Source organism: Loxodonta africana, chromosome 7, assembly GCF_030014295.1.
Source record: "Loxodonta africana isolate mLoxAfr1 chromosome 7, mLoxAfr1.hap2, whole genome shotgun sequence".
NCBI classification, from domain to species: domain Eukaryota; kingdom Metazoa; phylum Chordata; class Mammalia; order Proboscidea; family Elephantidae; genus Loxodonta; species Loxodonta africana.
The window spans coordinates 77696788-77721504 of NC_087348.1; the positions used below are offsets into that span (position 1 = coordinate 77696788).

The 24717-nt window shown below is 38.6% G+C and overlaps 1 protein-coding gene across 1 annotated transcript; it reads right to left on the reverse strand.

Moving 5' to 3' along the window:
* Positions 1-5781: 5781 nt before the first annotated feature.
* Positions 5782-7753, reverse strand: LOC100662848 (olfactory receptor 2D3). Its single transcript, XM_023550898.2, has one exon. The coding sequence runs from the start codon at positions 7426-7428 to the stop codon at positions 6484-6486; it is 945 nt and encodes a 314-aa protein (XP_023406666.2). The 5' UTR covers positions 7429-7753; the 3' UTR covers positions 5782-6483.
* Between the last annotated feature and the right edge of the window lie 16964 nt (positions 7754-24717).

Here is a 24717-nt window from a genome sequence, read left to right on the forward strand (position 1 = left end):
GGAGGGGGACCAGGACTGAGCCCTCAGGAACCCTGGTGTCATTGGTTGGGTCAGAGAAGATGGACCTACAAAGGGAACAGAGAAGGATCAGCCAAGCCTTCCTCACCGTGGAGTCACCAGGAGGGTTCAAACCACCAACCTTTCAGTTAGCAGCCAAGTGTTTAATCATTCACACCAGCAGGGTATCTTCTTTGGTCAGTAGGGAAATGCAGATCAAAACTACAATGTGGTACCACTTCACACTCACTAGGATGGCTATAATTTTAAAAAATGAAAATAAATGTTGATGAGGATGTGGAGAAATTAGAACCCTTGTCCATTGCTAGGAGCCTTGGTGGCACAGTAGTTAAGCACTCAGCTGCTATCTGAAAAGTTAGAGGTTGAACCCATCAGCTACTCAGGAGGAGAAAGCATCCTACCTCTGTAAAGATTACAACCTTAGAAACCCTATGGAGCAGTTCTACTCTGTCTTATGGGGTCACTATGAGTCAGAATCAACTTGATGGCAGTGGGTTTGGTTTGGTTTGAGGCCCATTGCTGGTGGGAATATAAAATGATTCAGCCACTGTGGAAACGTTTGGCAGTTCTTCAAAAGTTAAACAGAATTACTATATAACCCAGCAATTCCACTCCTAGGTGTATACCTCCAAAAGTTGTAAACAGGCACTCAAACAAATACATGTACACTCATGTTTGTAGGTTCCGACTCAGTGACCCTATGTACAACAGAATGAAATACTGCCTGGTCAGTCCTACACCATCCTCACAGTCATTGCTGTCCCTGAGCCCATTGTTGCACCCACTGTGTCAGTCCATCTCATTGAGGTTCTTGCTCTTTTTTGCTGACCCTCTACTTTACCAAGCTTGATGTACTTCTCCAGGGACTAACTCTTCCCGATAACATGTCCTAAGTGTGTGAGTGTGTGAGACGAAGTCTTACCGTCCTTGTTTATAAGGAACATTCTGGCTGTACCTCTTCCAAGATAGATTTGTTTGCCCTTCTGACACTCCATGGTATAGTCAATATTCTTCTCCAACATCATAATGCAAAGGCATCAGTTCTTCTTTGATCTTTCTTATTCGTTGTCCAGCTTTCACGTGCACATGAGGCAATTGAACATACCACGGCTTTGGTCAGGCGCACCTTAGTCCTTAAAGTCACATCTTTGCTTTTTAACACTTTAAAGAGGTCTTTTGCAGCAGATTTGTCCAGTGAAATGTATCATTTGATTTCTTGACTGCTGCTTCCATGGACTTTAATTGTGGGTCCAAGTAAAATGAAGTCCTTGACAACTTTAATATTTTCTCCATTTATCATGATGTTGCTTATCGGTCCAGTTGTAAGGATTTTTGTTTTCATTATGTTGAGGTGTAATCCATACTGAAGGTTGTAGTCTTTGATTTTCGTCAGTAAGTGCTTCAAGTCCTCTTCACATTCAGCTAGCAAGGTTGCGTCGTCTGCATATCGCAGGTTGCTAATGAATTCCTCCAATCATGATGCTACATTCTGCTTCATGTAGGCCAGCTTCTCTGATTTTTTTTGCTGAGTATACAGATTGAATAAGTATGATGAAAAGGTATAACCCTGACACACATCTTTCTTGACTTTAAACCATGCAGTGTCCTCTTGTTCTGTGCTAACGACTGCCTCTTTGTCTAAGTACTGATTCCTGATGAGCACAATTAAGTGTTCTGGAATTCCCATTCTTTGCAATGTTATCCATAATTTGTTATGATCTACACAGTCGAATGCCTTTGCATAGTCAATAAAACACAGGTAAATATCTTTCTGGTGTTCTCTGCTTTTATCCAAGATCCATCTGACATCAGCAACGATATCTCTTGTTCCATGTCCTCTTCTGAATCTGGCTTGAACTTCAGCAGTTCCCTGTCAATGTACTGCAGCAACCGCTTTTGAATGATCTTCAGCACACTCATATTTATAGCAGCTCTATTCACAATAGCCAAAAGGTGGAAATGCCCAAATGTTCAACATGGAATGATTAGATAAACAAATAGTGGTATATACATACAATGGAATATTACTCAGCCATAAAAAAGGATGAAGCACTAATACATGCTACAATGTAGATGTACTCCAAAATATACTAAGTGAAAGAAGCCGGAGACAAAAGTTTAGATATTGTAGTATTCCATTTGTGAGAAATATCCAGAATAGATAAATCTACAGAGACAGAACATAGATTGGTGTTTTGTTTGTTTGATTTGTTTTTTTGAGGGGCTGGGAAGGAGGCAAGGAGATGGGAATGGGAAGAAAATAATAAGAGTTTTACTTAGGAATCATGGAAATATCTTGTAACTAGATAGAGTGATTGCATAGCATTGTGAATGTACTAAATGCCACTGAATTGTTTACTTTAAAATGGTTAGTTTTATGTTACGTGAATTTTACCTCAATAAATTTTTTTTTAAAGTTAGACTTTATTATTTAGAACAGTTAGATTTACAGAATAACTGAGAAGATAGTACAGAGATTTCCCATATACCCCATACTCGATTTCCCCATTATTGACATCCTATTTATATATTAGTATGATACATTTGTTACAATTAATGAACCAATATTGATATATTACCTAAAGTTCATACTTTATTCATGTATTTCCTTTTTTTTTTTTTTAACCCAGTGTCATTTTTCTTATGATTAGGCTACAGCTATGGGTTTTGGGGAGGAAGATCAGAGGTAAATTGCCATTTTCATCACATTATATGAAGGGTAAGGAGCCCTGGTGACACAGTGGTTAAGTGGTCTGCTACTAACTAAAAGGTCAGCGGTTCAAACCCGCCAGCCACTCTACAGGAGAAAGATGTGGCAGTCTGCTTCCATAAAAATTACAACCAAAAAACCCACTGCTGTCGAGTAAATTCCGACTCATAGTGACCCTATAGGACAAGATAGAACTGCCTCATAGGGTTTCCAAGGAGCGCCTGGTAGATTCGAACTGCCAGCCTTTTTGGTTAGCAGATGTAGCTCTTAACCACTACACCACCCAGGTTGGAAACCCTATGGGGCAGTTCTACTTTTCTTATAGGGTTGGAATCTATAGCAATGGGTATATCAAGGGTACATACTATCAATATGACTTATCACTATTGATGTTAATCTTGATACCTGGCTGACGTAGTGTTTGTCAACAGTTTCTTTTTTCTTTTTTCCTGACAGTGGCAGAGGAAGCAGCAATATCCAGTTTCCAGGTCAGTAGTGTCAGCAGCCCCAGCAGCTGTGTCCTATGCTGATGGTGTGGCAGTGCCAATTTTACCGTCTAGTACCCAGAAGTCCCTGGGTGACGCAAATGATTAAGTGCTTGACTACTAGCTGATAGCTTGGTGGTTTGAACCCACACAAAGGCACCTTGAAAGACAGGGCTGCTGATCTGCTTCCGAAAGGTCGCAGCCTTAAACACCCTATGGAGCAGCTCTACTCTGCACACGTGGAGTTGCCATAAGTAGGAATTGACTCAACAGCAACTAACAACAGTACTGAATGGCAGTGATATCTTCATCCAATCCAATTCTGTGATATGATTTTGGCCTGTGGTTTCAGCTGCAGGGCCAGAATTACCCACCCTTATTTCAATAATTTTCATTTTAGCTTAAATCATTCAGAGTTAGTTTTTGTTACTTGCAACTGAGAACCCTGATAACATCTTTATATGATTTTGAGTGTGTGTATAAATATTTCTTTCAGTCGAAACCTTCTGACTCTTTATGCTTTAGCATGAAGAGTAATGGTTCCAAGCAGGCAAATTTTCCCGGCAATGTGGAGAAGCCCCATGAACATCTATCTTGGTGAAATGAATCAGGAGCATGACTCAGCGTTTCAGTTATGAATTGTTGCATAACAAGCCACCTTAAAACTTCATGTTTTAAAAGAGTGATCATTTTATTTTGGTCACAATTCTGTGGGTCAGGTATTTGGACAGGCCACAGTGGGGATGGCAGTTGCTGATAATGGCAATATTTAGGAAATGATCATGGGACCGAATGGCTAAGATCATTGGAGGAGTGAGGATCAAGGATCAAGAATTCAGAGTGTTCAAATATTTGATTTTATGTGAAAATTTAAATCACCAAATAGTTTGTTGAAGAGAGTGACAATGAACCAGGAGTTAAACTCTTCAAGGAAAAGGGAGGAGTGACCTAGAATCTAAAATAAAATAATCCCATAATCCTACTCTCTCAAACAAACACGATTTCTTTCCTCTTCAGTGAAACTTCTCCAAAGTAGTGTCCATACTTGCTGTTTCCATTTTCTTGCTTTCCTTCCTAGGCGCACTCCACTGAGGCACTTTCCCCACTGTGCTTATGTTTCATTTCATAATTCATCATTGCGGTAATTCCTTTATCAGTACCGTAACACCCTCAATTTTCTATTCTTCCTTCACATTTCAGTACAGTAAATTAGCTCTCATGTAAGTTACCAACTTTAACCATGTCACCAACTTCGGTTAATAATTTTCTGTCCTTCTCTTCTGTTACCTCAACTAGCATATATTTTTGAATGAGGATTTTCACTGATCATTGTAACCCAGATTAGAGTTTATCTATTGTAGTGCAGCTTCAGTATTTTTAAAAACAGAATTCAGAAATGTGTGTTAAAACGTTATCTGTCAGTCATTGCTTTAGTTGTATTGGATACAGCCAGAGTTGGAAAAGATGAAATAAAAGGTCAATAGTTTTAAATGGATGTATAGATGCATGAATGCCTGAATGAAAGAAACAAGAAATAAGTTCAGCTACTAGCTATTCGTTCAGTGGGGAAGTCAGTCTGGATTTTGGGCTCATGGTAATGGTAGAATGGTTACCATGTGATTGACGACAACATTGTGTGAAAGAGGGAAGTGGCTGTCATGTGGTTTATTAAGACCTGGGGTTTGTAAGAACCTGAAGTAGACTCTGGAAATGACCATTCTATGGTGGCAGAGCCCACAGCAATACATGGTATACAGACATCTAGGCCTATGGGAGGTCAGCCAAGAATTGGTAAAACTAATTTCTAAAATTCTAATTTTTCTTTTGCTTTCTCAAGAGATACTCATTGGGTAAATTGGATTTATTCAAAGGACAATGGCCAGGATGAATCTTGGGAACCAAAGCATGTTAGGTAAAGGGATAAGAGGGTGGTTGACTAGGAGAAATAATTTGGGAAAATTTGAAACTGACTTTCAGAGAGTTGTGGTATAGAAGAATTATGAAAATCGTTCTAGGAGTGAAACTAGGGACAGTGAGTTGAAGATACAGGAAAATTAATTTTAACTTACCATGAGGACAGTCTTTCTAATAGTAAAAACTATTATCCATGAAAGAATGTATCAAGAAAGTAGTGAGCTGCATCTTCTTATTTAGATAAATGCTGGACAATTACTCACTAGAGATAGTATGGAGTAGTTTAAACTTCATATATAAGGTTGGATTAGATGACTGTGGAATTCCCTTTCAACTCTGATAGTCTATGCTTTTATGACATGTGAGGTGCTAATATGAAAAACTCATTTTTCTGGAGCTTTCAGAGGAGAACATTGTGAATGAGGAAGCAGTGTTGGCTCTGGTACCTTTTCACAAGGTGAAATGTTCTGGGCCATGAATGATGCCAGTATTAAAGACTCTTCTAGGTATTTTGTCTTGATGAGAGCTTATTTCCAGTTTTGCATGACATGGACATTCAAACTTGAAATGTCTTTAATGTTAGACCCAAATATGTAATTCATATTAGGTATTATTTCAATATACCTAATTTAACTTTTTTTTTTTTTTTAATTTAACGTCCTACAGTTCGGTTCTCATTATGCTTCACCCTTGTCCATGTGTCTTAATTTCCCAGAGCTGCCATAACAAAATGCCACAAACTGAGTGGATTTAAGGAACAGAATTTATTTGCCCACAGTCTGGAGGCTAGAAGCCCAAATTGGAGTTTTGGTTGTGTTGATTCCTTCTGTGAGCCTCTGTCCTGTTTTCTGGTGACTGCTAGCAATCTTTGGCATTTCTTTGCTGCTTACAGATGCATCTGCCTCCATCATCACATAGCATCTCCCCCTAAGTGTCTGTCTCTCTGTGTCTGTACTCACTCATAAGGATTATGTGTAGGACCCACCCTACTTGAATATGACCTCATTAACATAACCAAATAAAAACTTCCTTCCAAAAAGAATCACATTCACAGGTACGGGGTTAAGACTTCAACATGTATTTTTCGGGAACATAATTCAATCCATAACATGGTAGCAGCTCTATTAACCCAAAACTCCTCAAACTAGTACTTGAGGCCTTTCATAATCAGGAAATAATGTAACATTTCATCTGTTTATTTATTCTCTGTTCCAGTTAAAGTGGAGGATTCACAGTTTCTAGAACATGTCTTTCATTTTTCTGCTTCTTCCTGAAATGACTAATTCATAACTGCCTAGAGAAATCCTCTTCCTCTTTTACGGATGTTACCATATATCTAAAAGTCAGACCCAGAGGTCATCGCCTCTGAGAGAAAGACTTTCTTCCAGCTAGTTTTCTGAGAGCCTTTTTGATGTCCTTGTTCCTCAGGCTATAAATTATGGGGTTCAGCATTGGAGTTACCACTGTGTAGAATACAGATACCATCTTATCCCGCTCTTTTGTGGTCTTGGAGTTTGGTCGCATGTAGGTAAATATTCCTGATCCATAGAAAAGGATAACAACAATGAGGTGGGAGCCACATGTAGAGAAAGCCTTGAGTCTCCCCTCTCCAGACTGCATCTGGAGCACAGTGGAGATAATATTCCAGTAAGAGATAAGGATAAGGGAGACAGGAGCTAGAAGGATTACCACACCCATTGCAAAGATGGCCATTTCTGTGCCGTAAGTATCTACTGAAGCCAGCTTCAAAAGGGCAGGAGGTTCACAAAAGTAGTGGTTGATTATTTTCTGTCCCCGATACGGAAGATGAAAAGTAAACGTGGTATCCACCACAGACACTAGAGCCCCACTAGCCCAGGACCCGATGGCCAACTGAAGACGTACCTGCTGGGTCATAATGGTGGAGTAGTGCAGGGGCTTGCAGACAGCCACGTAGCGGTCATAGGACATCACTGCCAACAGTGCACACTCTGTACACCCAACCAGAAGGAAGACAATTATCTGTGTCATACACCGAAAAAAAGAAATCATCTTTTTCTTTACTAGGAGGTGGATCAACATTTGAGGGACAATGCTAGTAGAGAAACAGAGATCTGCAAAAGAGAGATTGCTAAGGAAAAAGTACATGGGGGTGTGGAGTTGAGAATCCATATGGATGAGAATGATGATGAGCAGGTTTCCCAGTACAGTCAACAGATAAATGATGAGAAAAAGGATAAATAGTAGAATTTGGGTCCGCAAGTCCTGTGAAAGTCCCAGGAAGATAAATTCAGCCACAAAGGTTTGATTGTCTTCCCCCATTGATGTTTATTCCTGGATTTAAGCTGTTGGGAATGTTGAGACCCTTGAAGGATTTTAGGCTAGGCCATGTACCACAATACAGACTTATCAGAGCTTTGAACTTGAAGGGCATCAGGTACTAGCGCAGTTAATAAAGAGGTACCTCATTTTCCATTATTTCTTGTTTCCTTTGTAGAACTCTAAAGGGAGGAATGACCAGGCCTAGAGTAGTATTACAAGTCCTTGAGTCTCCTAGGCCTCATATCATCTACCACCCCCAAAGCTTACCCCAATTTTTAAATTCATTTCTAGGAGTGTATATAAATAAATACTATAAATTTCAGAAATATATTCACAAATAAAGCTTTTTATCACATCATATAGTAAAATAATGAAAATAATTTTAATAGCCAACATTAGAGGTTTAGGTAAATTATACATCCATATTATGAAATATTACACAGTCATTAAGATTTTTCTTACATTGAAAATGCCTTTTAGATAATTTTAATTGAAAAACTCAGGATTCAAAATTGTGTATATAGTATAATTTCAAATAACTGTATCTAGAATAGTAAAATTTTTAGAATAGTAAAAGGGGGCAAAATATGGGCACAAGATGAACAATATTTTGGCAAAATATCTATTCCTGTAGCTGTAATTTGGGTTACCAAAATTAGTGAAATAGTCATCCCTATTCAGACAACCACGTCCTCTCCCATAGCTGGTTCTGACATTTCATGGGGAATAACTTACCTTTTCTCAGGAACACAGCCCCACAGTGATGTCTGTCATTTCCTTCTTCCCTTCTCTGGTTATGTAGGTGCTGCCTGAGCACTACTGTTTCCTCTGGATTCTGCAGACAATGATTGTTATCATTATTAATAATAATAATGGTAATCACCTACCACTGATACCTACCAAGGGTAGTTTTGTGAACATCTTGGGGACCAATGCCGATGTTTTCAAAATGCACAGCGAAAGACTAGGGGAAAAAATTTCCAAAATTTTAGGAGTGGTTGGCCCTGAGTACTGGGATTACAGTGAATAATTTTTTTCCTTTTCTAATATTTTTGAAATTTAAAGTTTTTTCTTTAAAAGGCCATATAATACTAATATAAATATATAAAAAAATGGGAAAATCTTAATAGCACTTAATTGAGGATGCCCTAAACTAAGTCACTTCATTGCTTTTACTTTTAGCCTTCATAAAGTAACTGGTATCATGCTAAGCCTCTTGCTGGAAGCAGATATAAAACTGGGTAAAATATTTGAAACAAATGTTTTCAGACATTGGATAACAGGAACTCAGGAGCTAATCTTACAAAAAAAAGGAAAACAAACAAGGTGAGCTTCATGATTACACTAGTTGGAGCCTGAGCAGAACATGGTGGCCTTGCTGATTTGAGGCAATAGACATCAATAATTGGTCCTGCCAAAGCATATGGAAACTGGAAGAGAGCAATAGAAATGGGAACTGCACAGAGAAGGAGCTCTAGGTATCCACATGTATGGGCTTAATGTTAAATTGTGCACACACACAATAAACCTACCAAGCCCAACAAAGAACAGTTGCTGGGGAGCTTATGTAAGGTGGGAAGATTTTGGAATTTCAGCCAGCAAGAGTAGGGAATCTTCACGGAACACCCCTGTTACTGAGTTGATATCCCAGACAGGACAGGACTTGTTACACATTAATAAGAAAACAAATGTGTAACGTATGTTCTCACTTTTATGAAATGACATGAACAGGTAAATATACAGAAACTAATGTTCATTAGTGGTTAGCAGGAATGGGGGGAGAGAGCAGAACTCATCTCTAGATAGTAGACACTTGTTTTTTTGGGTGATGGGAAAAATGAGAGTGAAGCGTGCACAGCTTGATGAAGGTAAAAAATGTCACTAAAATGTAGTCAAGAAAAGATGTAGTTCACATCCCAGACAGGACAGGACTTAAGAGTAAGGCTATGATGAGTTAAAAATATGTATTGTAATCCCCAGAGTAACCACTAAAATAGCTAAAAATCAAATGAGAAATATAAAATGTAATAATTTTAAAAATACCTGACTAATTCATAAGAATGCAAAAAAAAAAAAAGAAGCTAAAAGAATAGATGGGAAAAATTGAAAAAAATAGCAAGATGGTAGATTTAATCCCAGTTATACCCATAGTTATATTAAAAGTAAATGGACTCCTAGAAACACACTACCTACTTAAACTAACACAAACAGAAATAGAACAATTAAATAGACCCATAATGAAAAAAGAGATTGAAAAAGTAATCAAAAAACTCCCAACAAAAAAAAGCCCTGGCCCTGACGGCTTCGCTGCAGAGTTCTACCAAACATTCAGAGAAGAGGTAATACCACTACTACTAAAGGTATTTCAAAGCATAGAAAATGATGGAATATTCCCTAACTCATTCTATGAAGCCAACATATCCTTGATACCAAAACGAGCTAAAGACACCACAAAAAAAGAAAATCACAGACCTACGTCCCTCATGAACTTAGATGCAAAAATCCTCAACAAAATTTTAGCCAATAGAATTCAACAACATATCAAAAAAATAATTCACCATGACCAAGTGAGATTCATATCAGGTATGCAGGAATAGTTCAACATTAGAAAAACAATTAATGTAATACACCATATAAATGAAACAAAAGACAAGAACCACACGATTTTATCAACTGATGCAGAAAAGGCATTTGACAAAGTCCAACACGCATTCATGATAAAAACTCTCAACAAAATAGGAATAGAAGGAAAATTCCTCAACATAATAAAGGGCATTTATACAAAGCCAATAGCCAACATCATCCTTAATGGAGAGATTCTGAAAGCATTCCCCTTGAGAACGGGAATCACACAAGGATGCCCCTTATCACCACTCTTATTCAACATTGTGCTGGGGGTCCTAGCCAGAGCAATCAGGCTAGGTAAAGAAATAAAGGGCATCCAGATTGGCAAGGAAGAAGTAAAAGTATATTTGCAGATAACATGACCTTATACACAGAAAAGCCTAAAGAACCCTCAAAAAAAACTACTGAAACTAATAGAAGAGTTCAGCAGAGTGTCAGGTTACAAGGAAAAAAAAAATTTTTTTTTTTTTTTTTTAGATAAACATACAAAAATCAGTTGGATTCCTCTACAGCAACAAAAAGACCATTGAAGAGGAAATCACCAAATCAATACTGTTCACAGTAGCTCCCCTGAGAAGATAAAATACTTAGGAATAAATCTAACTGGAGACGTAAAAGACCTATGCAAAGAAAACTACAAAACACTTCTGCAAGAAACCAAAAGCGACTTACATAAGTGGAAAAACATACCTTGCTCATGATAGGAAGACTTAACATTGTAAAAATGTCTATTCTACCAAAAGTCATCTATATATACAATGCAATCCAAATTTTGTGGTTGAGTTTTAGCAGAATCATGTAGATTTTGGAGATTAGGTGCTGGTCAGAAATGTCATAGCTGAAAACTTTTCCCCAGTCTGTAGGTAGTCTTTTTACTCTTCTGGTGAAGTCTTTGGATGAGCACAGGTGTTTGATTTTTAGGAGTTCCCAGTTATCTGGTTTCTCTTCGGCATTTTTAGTAATGTTTTCTACTCTGTTTATGCCATGTATTAGGGCTCCTAACATTGTCCCTGGAAACCCTGGTGGCATAGTGGTTAAGTGCTACAGCTGCTAACCAAGAGGTTGCAGTTCAAATCTGCCAGGTGCTCATTGGAAACTCTATGGGGCAGTTCTGCTCTGTCCTATAGGGTCAGATATCTCTGTCTGGGATATCAACTCAGTGACAGGGGTGTTCCGTGAAGATTCCCTACTCTGGCTGGCTGAAATTCCAAAATCTTCCCATCTTACATAAGCTCCCCAGCAACTGTTCTTTGTTGGGCTTGGTAGGTTTATTGTGTGGGTGCACAATTTAATATTAAGCCCATACATGTGGATACCTAGAGCTCCTTCTCTGTGCAGTTCCTATTTCTATTGCTGTCTTCCAGTTTCCATATGCCTTGCCAGGACCAACTTCTGATCCAAATTCCAATGACATTTTTTAATGAGATGCAGAAACAAATCACCATCTTCATATGGAAGGGAAAGAGGCCCTGGATAAGTAAAGCATTACTGAAAAAGAACAAAGTGGGAGGCTTCTATCTGATTTTAGAACCTATTATACTGCTACAGTAGTCAAAACAGCCTGGTACTGGTACAACAACAGACACATAGACCAATGGAACAGAATTGAGAATCCAGATATAAATCCATCCACATATGAGCAGCTGATATTTGACAAAGGCCCAGTGTCAGTTAATTGGGGAAAGGACAGTCTTTTTAACAAATGGTGCTGGCATAACTGGATATCCATCTGCAAAAAAAAATGAAACAAGACCCATACCTCACATCATGCACAAAAGCTAACTCAAAATGGATCGAAGATCTAAACATAAAGTCTAAAACGATAAAGATCATGGAAGAAAAAGTAGGGACAATGTTGGAACCCACTGCCGTAGAGTTGATTCCAATTCATAGCGACCCTACAGGACAGAGTAGAACTGCCCCATAGTGTTTCCAAGGAGCACCTGGCAGATCTGAACTGCAACCTCTTGGTTAGCAGCTGTAGCACTTAACCACTATGCCACCAGGGTTTCCAGGGACAATGTTAGGAGCCCTAATACATGGCATAAACAGAGTAGAAAACGTTACTAAAAATGCCGAAGAGAAACCAGATAACTGGGAACTCCTAAAAATCAAACACCTGTGCTCATCCAAAGATTTCACCAAAAGAGTAAAAAGGCTACCTACAGACTGGGAAAAAGTTTTGAGCCATGACATTTCTGACCAGTGCCTGATCTCCAAAATCTACATGATTCTGCTAAAACTCAACCATAAAAAGACAAATAACCCAATTAAAAAATGGGCAAAGGATATGAACAGGCACTTCACTAAAGAAGACATTCAGGTGGCTAACAGATACATGAGGAAATGCTCTTGACCATTAGCCATTAGAGAAATGCAAATCAAAACTGCAATGGGATTCCATCTCACTCCAACAAGGCTGGCATTAATCCAAAAAACACAAAATAATAAATGTTGGAGAGGTGGAGAGACTGACACTTATACATTGCTGGTGGGGATGCAAAATGGTACAAGCACTTTGGAAATCAATTTGGCACTTCCTTAAAAAGCTAGAAATAGAACTACTGTATGATTCAGCAATCCTACTCCTTGAAATATACCCTAGAGAAATAAGAGCCTTTACATGAACAGATATATGCACACCCATGTTCATTGCAGCACTGTTCACAATAGCAAAAAGTTGGAGGCAACCAAGGTGCCCATCAACGGATGAATAGATAAATAAACTAGGGTATAGTCACACAATGGAATACTACGCATCGATAAAGAACAATGTTGAATCCATGAAACATTTCATAACATGGAGAAATCTGGAAGACATTATGCTGAGTGAAATCAGTCAATTGCAAAAGGACAAATATTGTATAAGACCGCTATTATAAGAACTGGAGAAACAGTTTAACCAGAGAAGAAAATACTCTTCGATGGTTACAAGGGGTGGGGGGGTAGGAAAGAGGGAGAGGGGTATTCACTAATTAGATAGTAGATAAGAACTATTTTAGGTGAAGGGAAAGATAATACACAATACAGGACAGGTCAACACAAATGGACTAAACCAAAAACAAAGAAGTTTCCTTAATAAACTGAACACTTCAAAGTGCCAGCATAGCAGGGGTAGGGGTTTGAGGACAATGGTTTCAGGGGACATCTAAGTCAATAGGCATAATAAAATCTATTAAGAAAACATTCTGCATCCCACCTTGGAGAGTGGCATCTGGGATCTTAAATGCTAGCAAGCGGCCATCTAAGATATATCAATTGGTCTCAACCCACCTGGAACAAGGAAGAATGAAGAACACCAAAGACACAAAATAATTATGAGCCTAAGAGACAAAAAGGACCATATAAACCAGAGACTACATCACCCTGAGACCAGAAGAGGTAGATGGTACCCAGCCACAACCGATGATTGCCCCGACAGGGAACTCAACAGAGAAACCCTGAGGGAGCAGGAGGGCAGTGGGATGCGGACCCCAAATTCTTGTAAAAAGACCAGACATAATGGTCAGACTGGGACTGGAGGGACTCCGGAGGCCATGGACCCCAGACCTTCTGTTACCCCAGGGTAGGAACCATTCCCAAAGCCAACTCTTCAGACAGGGATTGGACTGGAATAAAAAAAATAAAAAATAGGGATGAAAAATGATACTGGTGAAGAACAAGCTTCTTGGATCAAGTGGTCACATGAGACTATGTTGGCATCTCCTGCCTGGAGGGGAGATGAGAGGGCAGAGGGGGACAGAAGCTACCTGAATTGACACGAGGAGAGAGAGTGGAGGGAAGTTCTGTGCTATCTCATCAGAGGGAGAGCAATTAGGAGTGTATAGCAAGATGTATGTAAATTTTTGTATGAGAGACTGACCTGATTTGTAAACTTTCACTTAAAGCACAATAAAAATTAATTAAAAAAGAAAAAGTAAATGGACTACTACTCAGTGATAAAGAAAAAAGAATTTCCAAAACATCTTACAACCTGGATGAGCCTAGACATTATGTTGAGCAAAATAAGTCAATCACAAAACAAATGTGTAAGGTATGTTCTCACTTTTATGAAATGACATGAACAGGTAAATATACAGAAACTAATGTTCACTGGAAACCCTGGTGGTGTAGTGGTTATGTGCTATGGCTGCTAATCAAAGGGTGGGCAGTTTGAATCTGCCAGGCGCTCCTTGGAAACTCTATGGGGCAGTTCTACTCTGTCCTATAGGGTCGCTATGAGTCGGAATTGACTCGACGGCACTGGGTTTGGTTTTTTTGGTTTAATGTTAATTGGTGGTTAGCAGGAATGGGGGGAGAGAGTGGAATTCATCTCTAGATAGTAGACATTTGTTATTTTGGGTGATGGGAAAGATGAGAGTGAAGTGTGCATAGCTTGATGAAGGTAAACAATGTCACTAAGATGTAGTCAAGAAAAAAGGACTTTTTGGTATTGGTACCACACATATAATTTTGTAACAACAGGAACAACAACCAAAAAGTAGATGTGCAGGTATATATATAGGCATGTATGGGTATAAAAAAAAAATGTGTATAGGTGTGTATATATATGTGTGTATATATAGGTGTATACATATGTATATGTGTGTACACATATATATATATATAGATATATTAAAACACATTGGGGACAAGTTATGGATACTCCTTAGACATAACTAAACACCTCACAAGATTGGTTTTCTGAGTTTGAAGGCTTAAGGCCATAGTTTTGTGGGAGAACTCAGTAAATTGGCATAATATTGTTCATAAAGTTTATGTACTATATCCTAGTTTGGTGACTAGTGTCTGGGGTCTTAAAAGTTTGTGAGCAGTCATTTAAGATACAATTACTCTCTACTCATCTGGAGCAAAAGAGAAAGAATAAACCAAAGACTCAAAGAAGAAACTAGTATACAGTACTAATAGTTGATATAAGCCATGGCCGCATCTACCCTGAGACTAGAAGAACTAGGTGGTTTCAGGTACCACTACTGACTGTTCTGATCAGAGCCACAACAGATGGGTTTTGATAGAATGGGAGAAAAATGTAGAACAGAACCACAAACTCTTAACAAATCCAAGCTCACAGGACCAGTTGAGACTGGAGGACTCCCCAAGAATATTGCCCTGAGATACTCTTTAAACCTTGAACCAAAACTAGCTCCTAAGGTTACCTTTTGTCTAAATAACAATCAGCTCACAAAATAAAGTACATCACCCATGAGTACTGTCCTCCTTTAAAAAATCATCTATATGAAACCAAGCAGCCAACAATTACTTTAAAACAAAGATGAGAAGGTAAGGGGACAGGGAGAGTAGGTTAAGACAAACGGTACAACTAGAATGGAAATGAGAATGTTCACATATTGTGAAGAATGTAACCAATGTCACTGAAAAGTTTGTGTAGAAATTGTTGAATGGGAACCTAAACTGCTGTGTAAACCTTCGCTGAGGACACAGTAAAATATTTTTAAAAAGTAAATGGACTGAACATTCTAATTAAAAGACAAAGATTGTCAGAAAGGATCAATAAACAAGACCTAATACATTGTCTGTATGAGATGCATTTTGTCTACAAAAGCGCAGTTGTGTGGAAGTAAAATAATGGAGAAAAGATATACCATGGAAACTCTAGTCATAATAAAGCTGGAATTAAAAAAAAAAAAAGCAAACCCCTTGCCATCGAGTCAATTCTGACTCATAGTGACAGAAAAATTTCAACATAAGGCGTATTATCAGAAATAAAAATTGTTGTATCATAATAATAAAAGTGTAAATCATCAAGAAGATAAACAATAAACAATACTAAATATATATACACTTGGAAATTCAAAACATACAAGGAAAATTGATAGAATTGAAAGGATAAATAGACAAATCCACAGATATTGCTGGAAATTTCAAAATTCATTTCCTGATACCACAAGTAGAAAGGAAATCAGTATATATAGAAGGCTTGAACAACGCTAACAACAAACTTGGCCTGTTAGGTGCCATAGAGTCGATTCTGACTCGTAGCAGCCTATGTACAACAGAATGGAACAGCGCTGGGTCCTGCACCAAACTCACAATCATTGCTATGTTTGAGCCCATTGTTGCAGCCACTGTATCAGTGCATCTCATTGAGGATCTTCCTTTTTTTTTTTTTTTTGCTGACCTTCCACTTTACCAACCATGATGTTCTTCTCCAGGGACTAGTCCCTGCTTATAACTGTCCAAAAAAAAAAAAAAGTATGTGAGATATAATCTTGCCATCCTCACTTGTAAGGAGCATTTTGGCTGTACTTCCTCCAAGACAAATTTGTTTGTTCTTCTGGCAGCCCGTGGTATATTCAATATTCTTTGCCAATGCCATAATGAAAAGGCATCAGTTCTTCTTCGGCCTTCCTTATGTCCAGCTTTTGCACGCATATGAGGCGATTGAAAACACCGTGGCATGGGTCAGGAGCGCCTTTGTCCTTGAAGTGACATCTTTGCTTTCTAACACTTTAAAGACGTCTTTTGCAGCAGATTTTCCCAATGCAATGGGCGTTTTGATTTCTTGACTGCTGCTTCCGTGGGCTTTGATTGTGGATCCAAGTAAAATGAAATCCTTGACAACTTTAGTATTGTCCCTGTTTATAATGATGTTGCTTATTTGTCCAGTTATGAGGATTTTTGGAAACAGTGGTGGCGTAGTGGTTAAGTCCTATGGCTGCTAACCAAAGGGTCGGCAGTTCAAATCTGCCAGGCGCTCCTTTGAAACTCTGTGGGGCAGTTCTACTCTGTCCTATAGGGTCACTATGATTCGGAATCAACTCAATGGCCCTGGGTTTGGTTTTGGTTTGATGAGGATTTTTGTTTTCTTTATGCTGACGTGTAATCCATAGTGAAAGCTGTGGTCTTTGATCTCCATTAGTAAGTTCTTCAAGTCCTCTTTGATTTCAGCGATCAATGTCGTGTCACCTGGATATCTCAGTTTGTTGATAAGTCTTCCTCCAATTCTGATACCATGCTATTCATATAGTCCAGCTTCTCAGATTATTTGCTCAGCATAAAGATTGAATAAATACAGTGAAAGCACACAACTCTGCCGTACATCTTTCCTGATTTTAAACCATGCAGTTTCCCCTTGTTCTGTTCGAACAGCTGCCTTTTGGTTTATGCACAGCTCCTCATAAGCACTATTAATGTTCTGGAATTTCCATTCTTTATAATGTTATCCAAATTTGTTATGATCCGCACAGTTGACTGCCTTTGCATAGTTGATAAAACACAGGTAAACATCTTTCTGGTATTCTCTGCTTTGAGCCAAGATCCATCTAACATCAGCAACGAGATCCTTCCTTCCACATCCTCTTTTAAATCTAGCTTAAATTCCTGACAGTTCACTGTTGATGTACTGCTGCAACCATTTTTGAATTATCTTTAGTGTAATTTTACTTGTGTGTGATATTAATGATATTGTTTGATAATGTCTGCTTTCTGTTGGATGACCTTTCTTTGGAATGTGCATGAATATGGATCTCTTCCTGTCAGTTGGCCAAGTAACTGTTTTCTAAATTTCTTGGCATAGATGAGTGAGTGCTTCCAGCATTGCAGCATCTGTTGAAACATCTCAATTTGTATTGTCCATTCCTGGAACCTTGTTTTTCATCATTCTTTTCAGTGCAGCTTGGATTTCTTCCTTCAGTACCACAGATTCTTGATCATGTACTACCTCCTGAAATGGTTGAACATCGAAAAGCTCTTTTTGGTACAGTGACTGTGTACATTCCTTTCATCTACTTTTGATTTTTCCTAAATTGCTCAATTTTTTCCCCATAGAATCTTTCAATATTGCAACTCGAGGCTTAATTTTTTCTTCAGTTCTTTTAGCTTGAGAAATGGCAAGGGCATTCTTCCCTTTTGGTTTTCTAACTACAGGTTTTTGCACATTTCATTATAATATTTTACTTCATCTTCTCGAGCTGCCCTTTGAAATCTGCTCAGCTGTTTTACTTCATTTTTTTCTGTTTGCTTTAGCTATTCTATGTTCAAGAAAAGTTTCAGAATCTCTTCTGACATATATTTTGGTATTTTTTTTTCTTTTCTGTCTTTTTATTACTTTTTGCTTTCTTCACGTATGATGCCCTTGATGTCATTTCACTACTCGCCTGGTCTTTGATCATTAGAGTTCAATGCATCAAATCTATTCTTGAGAAGGTCTCTAAATTCAGTTGAGATATACTCAAGGTTGTACTTTGGCTCTCATGGACTTGTTTTAATTTTGTTCAGCTTCAAACTGAACTTGTATATGAGGAATTGATGGTCTATTCTGCAGTTGGCCCCTGGCCTTGTTCTAACTGATGATATTGAGCTTTTCCATTGTCTCTTTCCATAGATGTCATTGATTTGATTCCTGTGTTTTCCATCCCATGAGGTCCATATGTATCATTGCCACTTGGGTTGTTGAAAAAGGTATTTCTAATGAATAAGCTGCTGATCTTGCAAAATTTTATCACTCAATCTCCTGTGTTGTTTCTCTCACCAAGACCATGTTTTCCAACTATTGATTCTTCTTTGTTTCCAACTTTTGCATCCCAGTCACAAGTAATTATCAACGCATCTTGATTGCATATTTGATCAATATCAAACTGTAGAAGTTGGTAAAAATCTTCAATTTCTTCATCTTTGGCATTTGTGCTTGGTTTTAAGTTTGAATCATATTTGTATTAACTGGTTTTCCTTGTAGACATATGGATATTATCCTATCACTGACAGTGTTGTATTTCAGGGTAGATCTTAAAATGTTCTTTTGACAATGTATGTGACACCGTTCCTCTTCAATTTGTCATTCTAGGCATAGTAGACCATATGATTGTCTGATTCAAAATGGCTAATATCAGTCCATTTCAGCTCACTAATGCCTAGGATATGCATCCTCAAGTATCACATTTCATTTTTGATGACTTCCAATTTTCCTTGATTCATACTTTGTATACTCCATGTCCCAGTTTTAATGGATGTTTACAGCTGTTTCTTTTCATTTTGCTGTACCGCATCGGCAAGTGAAGGTCACGAAAGCTTTATTCCATCCACATGATTAAGATTGACTCTACTTTGAGGAGACAGCTCTACCCTAGTCATATTTTGAGTGTCTTTCAACCTAAGGGGCTCATCTTTGCCACTATATCAGACAGTGTTCTGCAGCTATCAATGAGGTTTTCCCTGGCCAATTTTTTCAGAAGTAGATCACCAGGTCCTTCTTCCCAGTCTGTCTTAGTCTGGAAGCTCCACTGAAACCTGTCAACCGTGGGTAATTTGCTGGTATTCGAAATACCAGTGACATTGCTTCCAGCATCACAGCAACATGCAAGCCACCACAGTACGATAATGACAGATGAGTGGTTGCCCCTTGGCCTAACTGACATTTATACAACACTCTACCCAACAAATACTGAATATAAATTCTTTTCAAATGCAAAGGGAGTATTTGCCCAAGATAGATTATGTGCCAAGCAATAAAATAAACCCCAAAAGCACAGGATTGAAATCATATAGAATATATTCTCTGACCACAACTTAAATTTTAAATTAATAACAAAAAGCCTGTGGAAAATGCTCAAGTATTTGGAAATTGAACAAGGCACTTCTAAACAAGCCATGGGTCAAAGAGGAAATCAAGTGAAATTATAAAATATTTTGAACTGAATGATAGTGAAAATACCAACATATTAACAAGTTAAAATTCTTTTGAATTTTCAAAGAAAACTTACAAAAGCATTCAAAGAAAGTACTCTGGAACATTGACCTGGTCTAGAATGTAGAGTGAAAATAGAAAACTCAATTCTTTTTATGAAGTCAGCATAAAACAAATACCCATGAATATAGATGCAAACTCTAAATAAAATACAAGCATGGAGACTGCAGCAGTATTCTAAAACAGGAAAGCATCACGATCAACTGAGTTCATTCCACAAATGTTCACATGGGCTGATATTAGTAAACTGATTAACATAATTCTTTATATTAAATGATCAAAATGGGAAAAGGTAATCTCAATAAATGCCCTGAGACATTTGATCAAATTCACCTTTCTTTTTTCCTGAGAAGCACTTTTAGTAAAATAAAAATCAAAATATACCCTCATGATAATATGTTTTGGTTGAAATCAAAAGCTAGAACTCTGCTTAATGGTGAAATATTAAAAATCTTCACATCAAAGTCTAGGTTAGAAAATGCTATCTGCTTGTTTGTAAAGAGTTATCTGGTGCAGTAGAAAACAAAAATAAGGGGTTTAATTATTGGGAAAAAAAAAGGAAAGGAAGAGGCAAATTTATCATTATTTGTAGATGATTTGATTTTCTGTCTGTAAATCTTAATAAAAATGTACTAAAAACCTATTAGAAACAACTAGAGTTCTATAAACAGGCTAGTAATTATATACATACATTATGTAATGAATATGAAAATGAACAGTTTTATTATATACCAATAAAAATAATTAGAAAATATAATTTAAATCGATATAATTTAAAGTAGCAAGCTTTCACAAATATGTACGTATGAACTTAACAGACTGTGTTCAGAACTAATATGGGTGAAAAGCCTCTAAACTCTAATGAGGAACATAGAAGTCAACATGAATAAATGGAGAAATACAGAAAATTTGTAGATGGGCTAACTAAATATTATTAAAGATGCTAATTCTTCCCAAATAACTGATTCTCAGATATTAATGTTCCTAAGAATTATCTTTGAGAGGGTTTGTTGATAATAAATATTTCTGGACTCTGCAGATATGCAATAGGTTTGTGGTGATACAAGAAATTTGAGCTTTCAGCAAGTTCACTAGGGGGTTCTGATATTTGTTTTCCGTGCACCACACTTTGAAAAACATTACCTTTTAATAATGTAAAAATAAAATGTAATCACAATCAAAAGTCCAGGAGCAATTTCTGATGGAAAACATGACAAAAATAATTCAGAAGTTTATCAGAAGAATACATGTGAAAATATTTGGGGAAAAATATGGAGAGAAAAAAAAGAATTATGGTGGGAAGGGTGGGGAGTTTAATTTTTCAGATATTAAGTTAGGATAATTTATATAAGTTGTATTAGCCCAGAAAAATCAACAGCTCAATGGATTAAAATAGATAAGAATCAGACACATGTATAGAAGTGAATGACCCAGTGTATGCTCAAGAGAAAGAAGCTCTTGATGGGTCCCTACAAGACATGATTTCTAGCTTCCTTCCAGCTCCTTTCTGTCCAGTAGGCTATCCATAAAGGTAGATGGTGGGACAAATGCAAACTGATGAAAACAACGAAGACCAAAGAGCTGGCAACTAGAGGGCAGCAGAGAATTCATTAGAGTTGCTGTCAACAGCAAGAGAAAATTAACATGGGAGGGTATATCATCCCTGAAGGTGAAAGCCTGGAGGAGGATTTTGAGGCTGGGATTCTGGAGGGGATGTATGGGGATAGAATTATCTTCTCTGGGAGTCTAGCAGTGAAAAAAAAATTATGTTGGGGAGTAAATGACAAAGTTCATCTTTCCCACCACCCCATCCCCTCTGATGTCAGCGCAAACCCAGTATCTGAGAATCCTGCAGACTCAGGCTCCTTAGGAGCCTTCCCACTCTCACCTGAGGGCAGAGACAAGGCCAGCACAGGGCTGTGGGGTCACTGGTAAAGGAGCCAAGGATTGAGTGTAGGAGGGAGCAATTTCTGTAGCCTGTAGATTCACACTTGAAGGACAGCACCAGTTGTGGGCTGGCTCCTGAGCAATGCCTCTCAAAGGCCAGTACTAGAGGCACCCTATCAGTCTGACTTCCATCCCAAGCCTTTCTGCTTTGCTTGACTCAAGGTACAAACTCCAATTCTCCTAGGTTTCAGTTCTGAGCAGAGGATTTTCCTTTGAGAAAATATTTAAAGGTGAGGTCCTGAGAGCTTTAAGAGCCCTCAACTTTATTACCTTTCTATCCTCTGAGACATCCCAGGGCACTCTGTAATGTATCTGAAATCACAGACTAAAATCTCCAAATCATATTCACCCCCTTATCAAGCCCTAAACCAATATTGTTAAAAATGGAATTAGCAGATAAATTCTCAGGGGTTCACAAGTTATCAAGCTTATGTTTTTGTTTACACGATAATTCAAGAGAAATGAAAATGAGCAGATATTGGATAATTTGGATGCTGACTTTCTAACTGAGTAAAGCCACTCCGTGTCAGGGCTTGCACTTTTTATTTTGGCTTATGATTGTTTTGGTGCCGTGAGATCACCTGAAGCGACAGAGTTTAATTTGGTTAGCGCTGTCCTAATGTCAACACGACAAGAGGTGTTTTGAATGTGCTGTTATGTTAGTGTCATATACTTGCACTGGACATAAAATCAAAGCTTTTCTTTTATGGCGATTACTCCCAGTCAAGGGACATTTTTATAAAAAGAGACTTTAGTTTCTTAACTATTAAAACTTTGGTTTGCCTTCATGAAAATAACACTATTCCTACCATTCTGTCAAGCTAATGAGAAAATCCAAAACATAGGGATTTTATAGGTAAATGAAGCAGCCATATCATATGAAGAAGGCCAAGAGGTGTAAGAGAAAAACAGTGGAAGAGCTGAGTTATCAAATGATTGTATAGCCAGGTGAGAGTCAAAGAACTGCTCTGAAGCTATTAGTTCTACAGTTATATTACAACATCATCATTCTGCTGCCGCTTCTCTGCCACTGCTTCTCAAAGTCTTCAGTGTTACAGCTCTCTCTCTCTGTCTCCTAGTTCCATGAGCTTCTCAGGGCAGGGATCCCGAGTCCAAAGGACACGCTCCTTTATTGGCAATTCTTCCTTCATAGTGGTGAGACCCTCTCCTGCCTTCCTCTGGGATGGCTTATTTGAAGCCTAGCAGGATGGCAAAACTGACCAATCCCTTCATTAGGGTTCCATAGACCTTATTTGCATGGCCCCACCCAGTCATTTGGGTAGGGTTACAGGACAATGGTGAGAAAGGCCACACAAAAGTGATTGATCGTACCGCAGGCCACCCTGTTTTTTCTAGCCATGGTTCTTTCATACTTGGAGAATAACCTCCCACTCCCAATCATTTCACCAGTCTGAAACAGTCATTAACAATTAGTCCTGCAGTAGGGAAAAGAGTCCTAAGGATCAGGTTACACAGGTACCAGCCATTCAGGTCTGCTGCAGGTTGTCCATCTGATCTGGTCAGGTTCTCCAAAAGTGATCTCGGCTTTACCCTTTTTGGTGTCTGATAAAACTTAACTGAAGGAAGATTATTCCCTTGCTCTGAGCCTCATAAGGTATCAGCATAACAAAACCTTTAAGGGACTTTAGGTTTGGCCACAGTACTACAGTCCAGCAGTGCCTCCCCCTTAGTCTACCCTTTTACACTTACAGCTTCTACGATTGGTTTTTACAATCACGATTTAGCCCTGTTAACAATCAACATTCACAAATGCATTATGTAATCCTGTTAGTATCTCCCCCAACCTTCTCCCCAGGCCCATCAGGAAAAGGAGAATCTATCCAGGGGGATCCTCCCTTGTCCCCCTCATTTTCAGTGTAAGCACACCCACGAAAGCATGCAAGACAGCCACTTCATGCCTTTATCTCCACCCGTTTTAGATAGCAAAATTCTAAATTACCCATCCCTATCAAACCATTTTTTTTTTTTTTTATCAAACCAGTAGGAAACCTTGGGTGCGTAGTGACTAAGTGCTATGGCTGCTAACCAAAGGGTCGACAGTTCGAATCTGCCAGGCGCTCCTTGGAAACTCTATGAGGCAGTTCTACTCTGTCCTATAGGGTTGCTATGAGTCGGAATCAACTTGATGGCAGTGGGTTTTTTTTTTTTTTTTAATCAAACCAGTACTCTGAGGAGATAAGCATGTTCCTTGGTCTTGAAGAATCTTCAGCTCTGGTTGGAATTTTGAGGAGCTGCATCAATAAGCAAAGTCCAGTCCAGAGCAAGTCATCAAATTGCAGCAATCTATACCAGCTCCCGGTGTCAAACATCTTTCTCTTCATTTGGTCGGGTTCTGGTCAGCTCATCCCTAGCCATCCAGCTAGGTCACAGTGAGTAGCAGCCTTAGGCTCAAGAGTTCACACATTCCTCCTGGCACTTCAGACAGCCGTTTCACACTCTTTCATCCCTAGCCCCCTTGGGCTAGGTGAACTGGTTCCACCTGTAAACTCAGGAGTCCACCCAACTCCTTTTACTTCTGACCAGCCAGCCATTCCCCTCACTCTCTTATCCCTAGCCCCTGTGGGCTAGGTCAACAGGTACCAATGGAATGCGTCCAAACTCAGCCCATCTCTTCATTGTTGCACTTCCCCCACTTTCACTCATGAGTGGACCTAAGTGGTTACCACAAGTAAGCAGACTAACCTGTCTACTTGCTGGCTCCATTTAACTTCCAGTCCCTGAAAGGGGTTCCTTCTGATGGGCACTGACTTTTCCTGCCTCCATGCATCCAACAAAGAAGGACTTGCTTGAAATTTAAAAAGCAAAATGCTTTTTTTTTTTCCCTACAGGAAGCTTCAAATGCAAATTTTCTGTTTGCTTAGCAGATGTGGGCAGTTCTGTATGTCTTTACAAATGCGAATTTCCTGACTCTGAAGGATTCTGAGTGGCCCTTAGGTTTTCCACCTCAGGCCCCCACTCTATACACAGGGCTATTGCATTTGAACCAACAACCT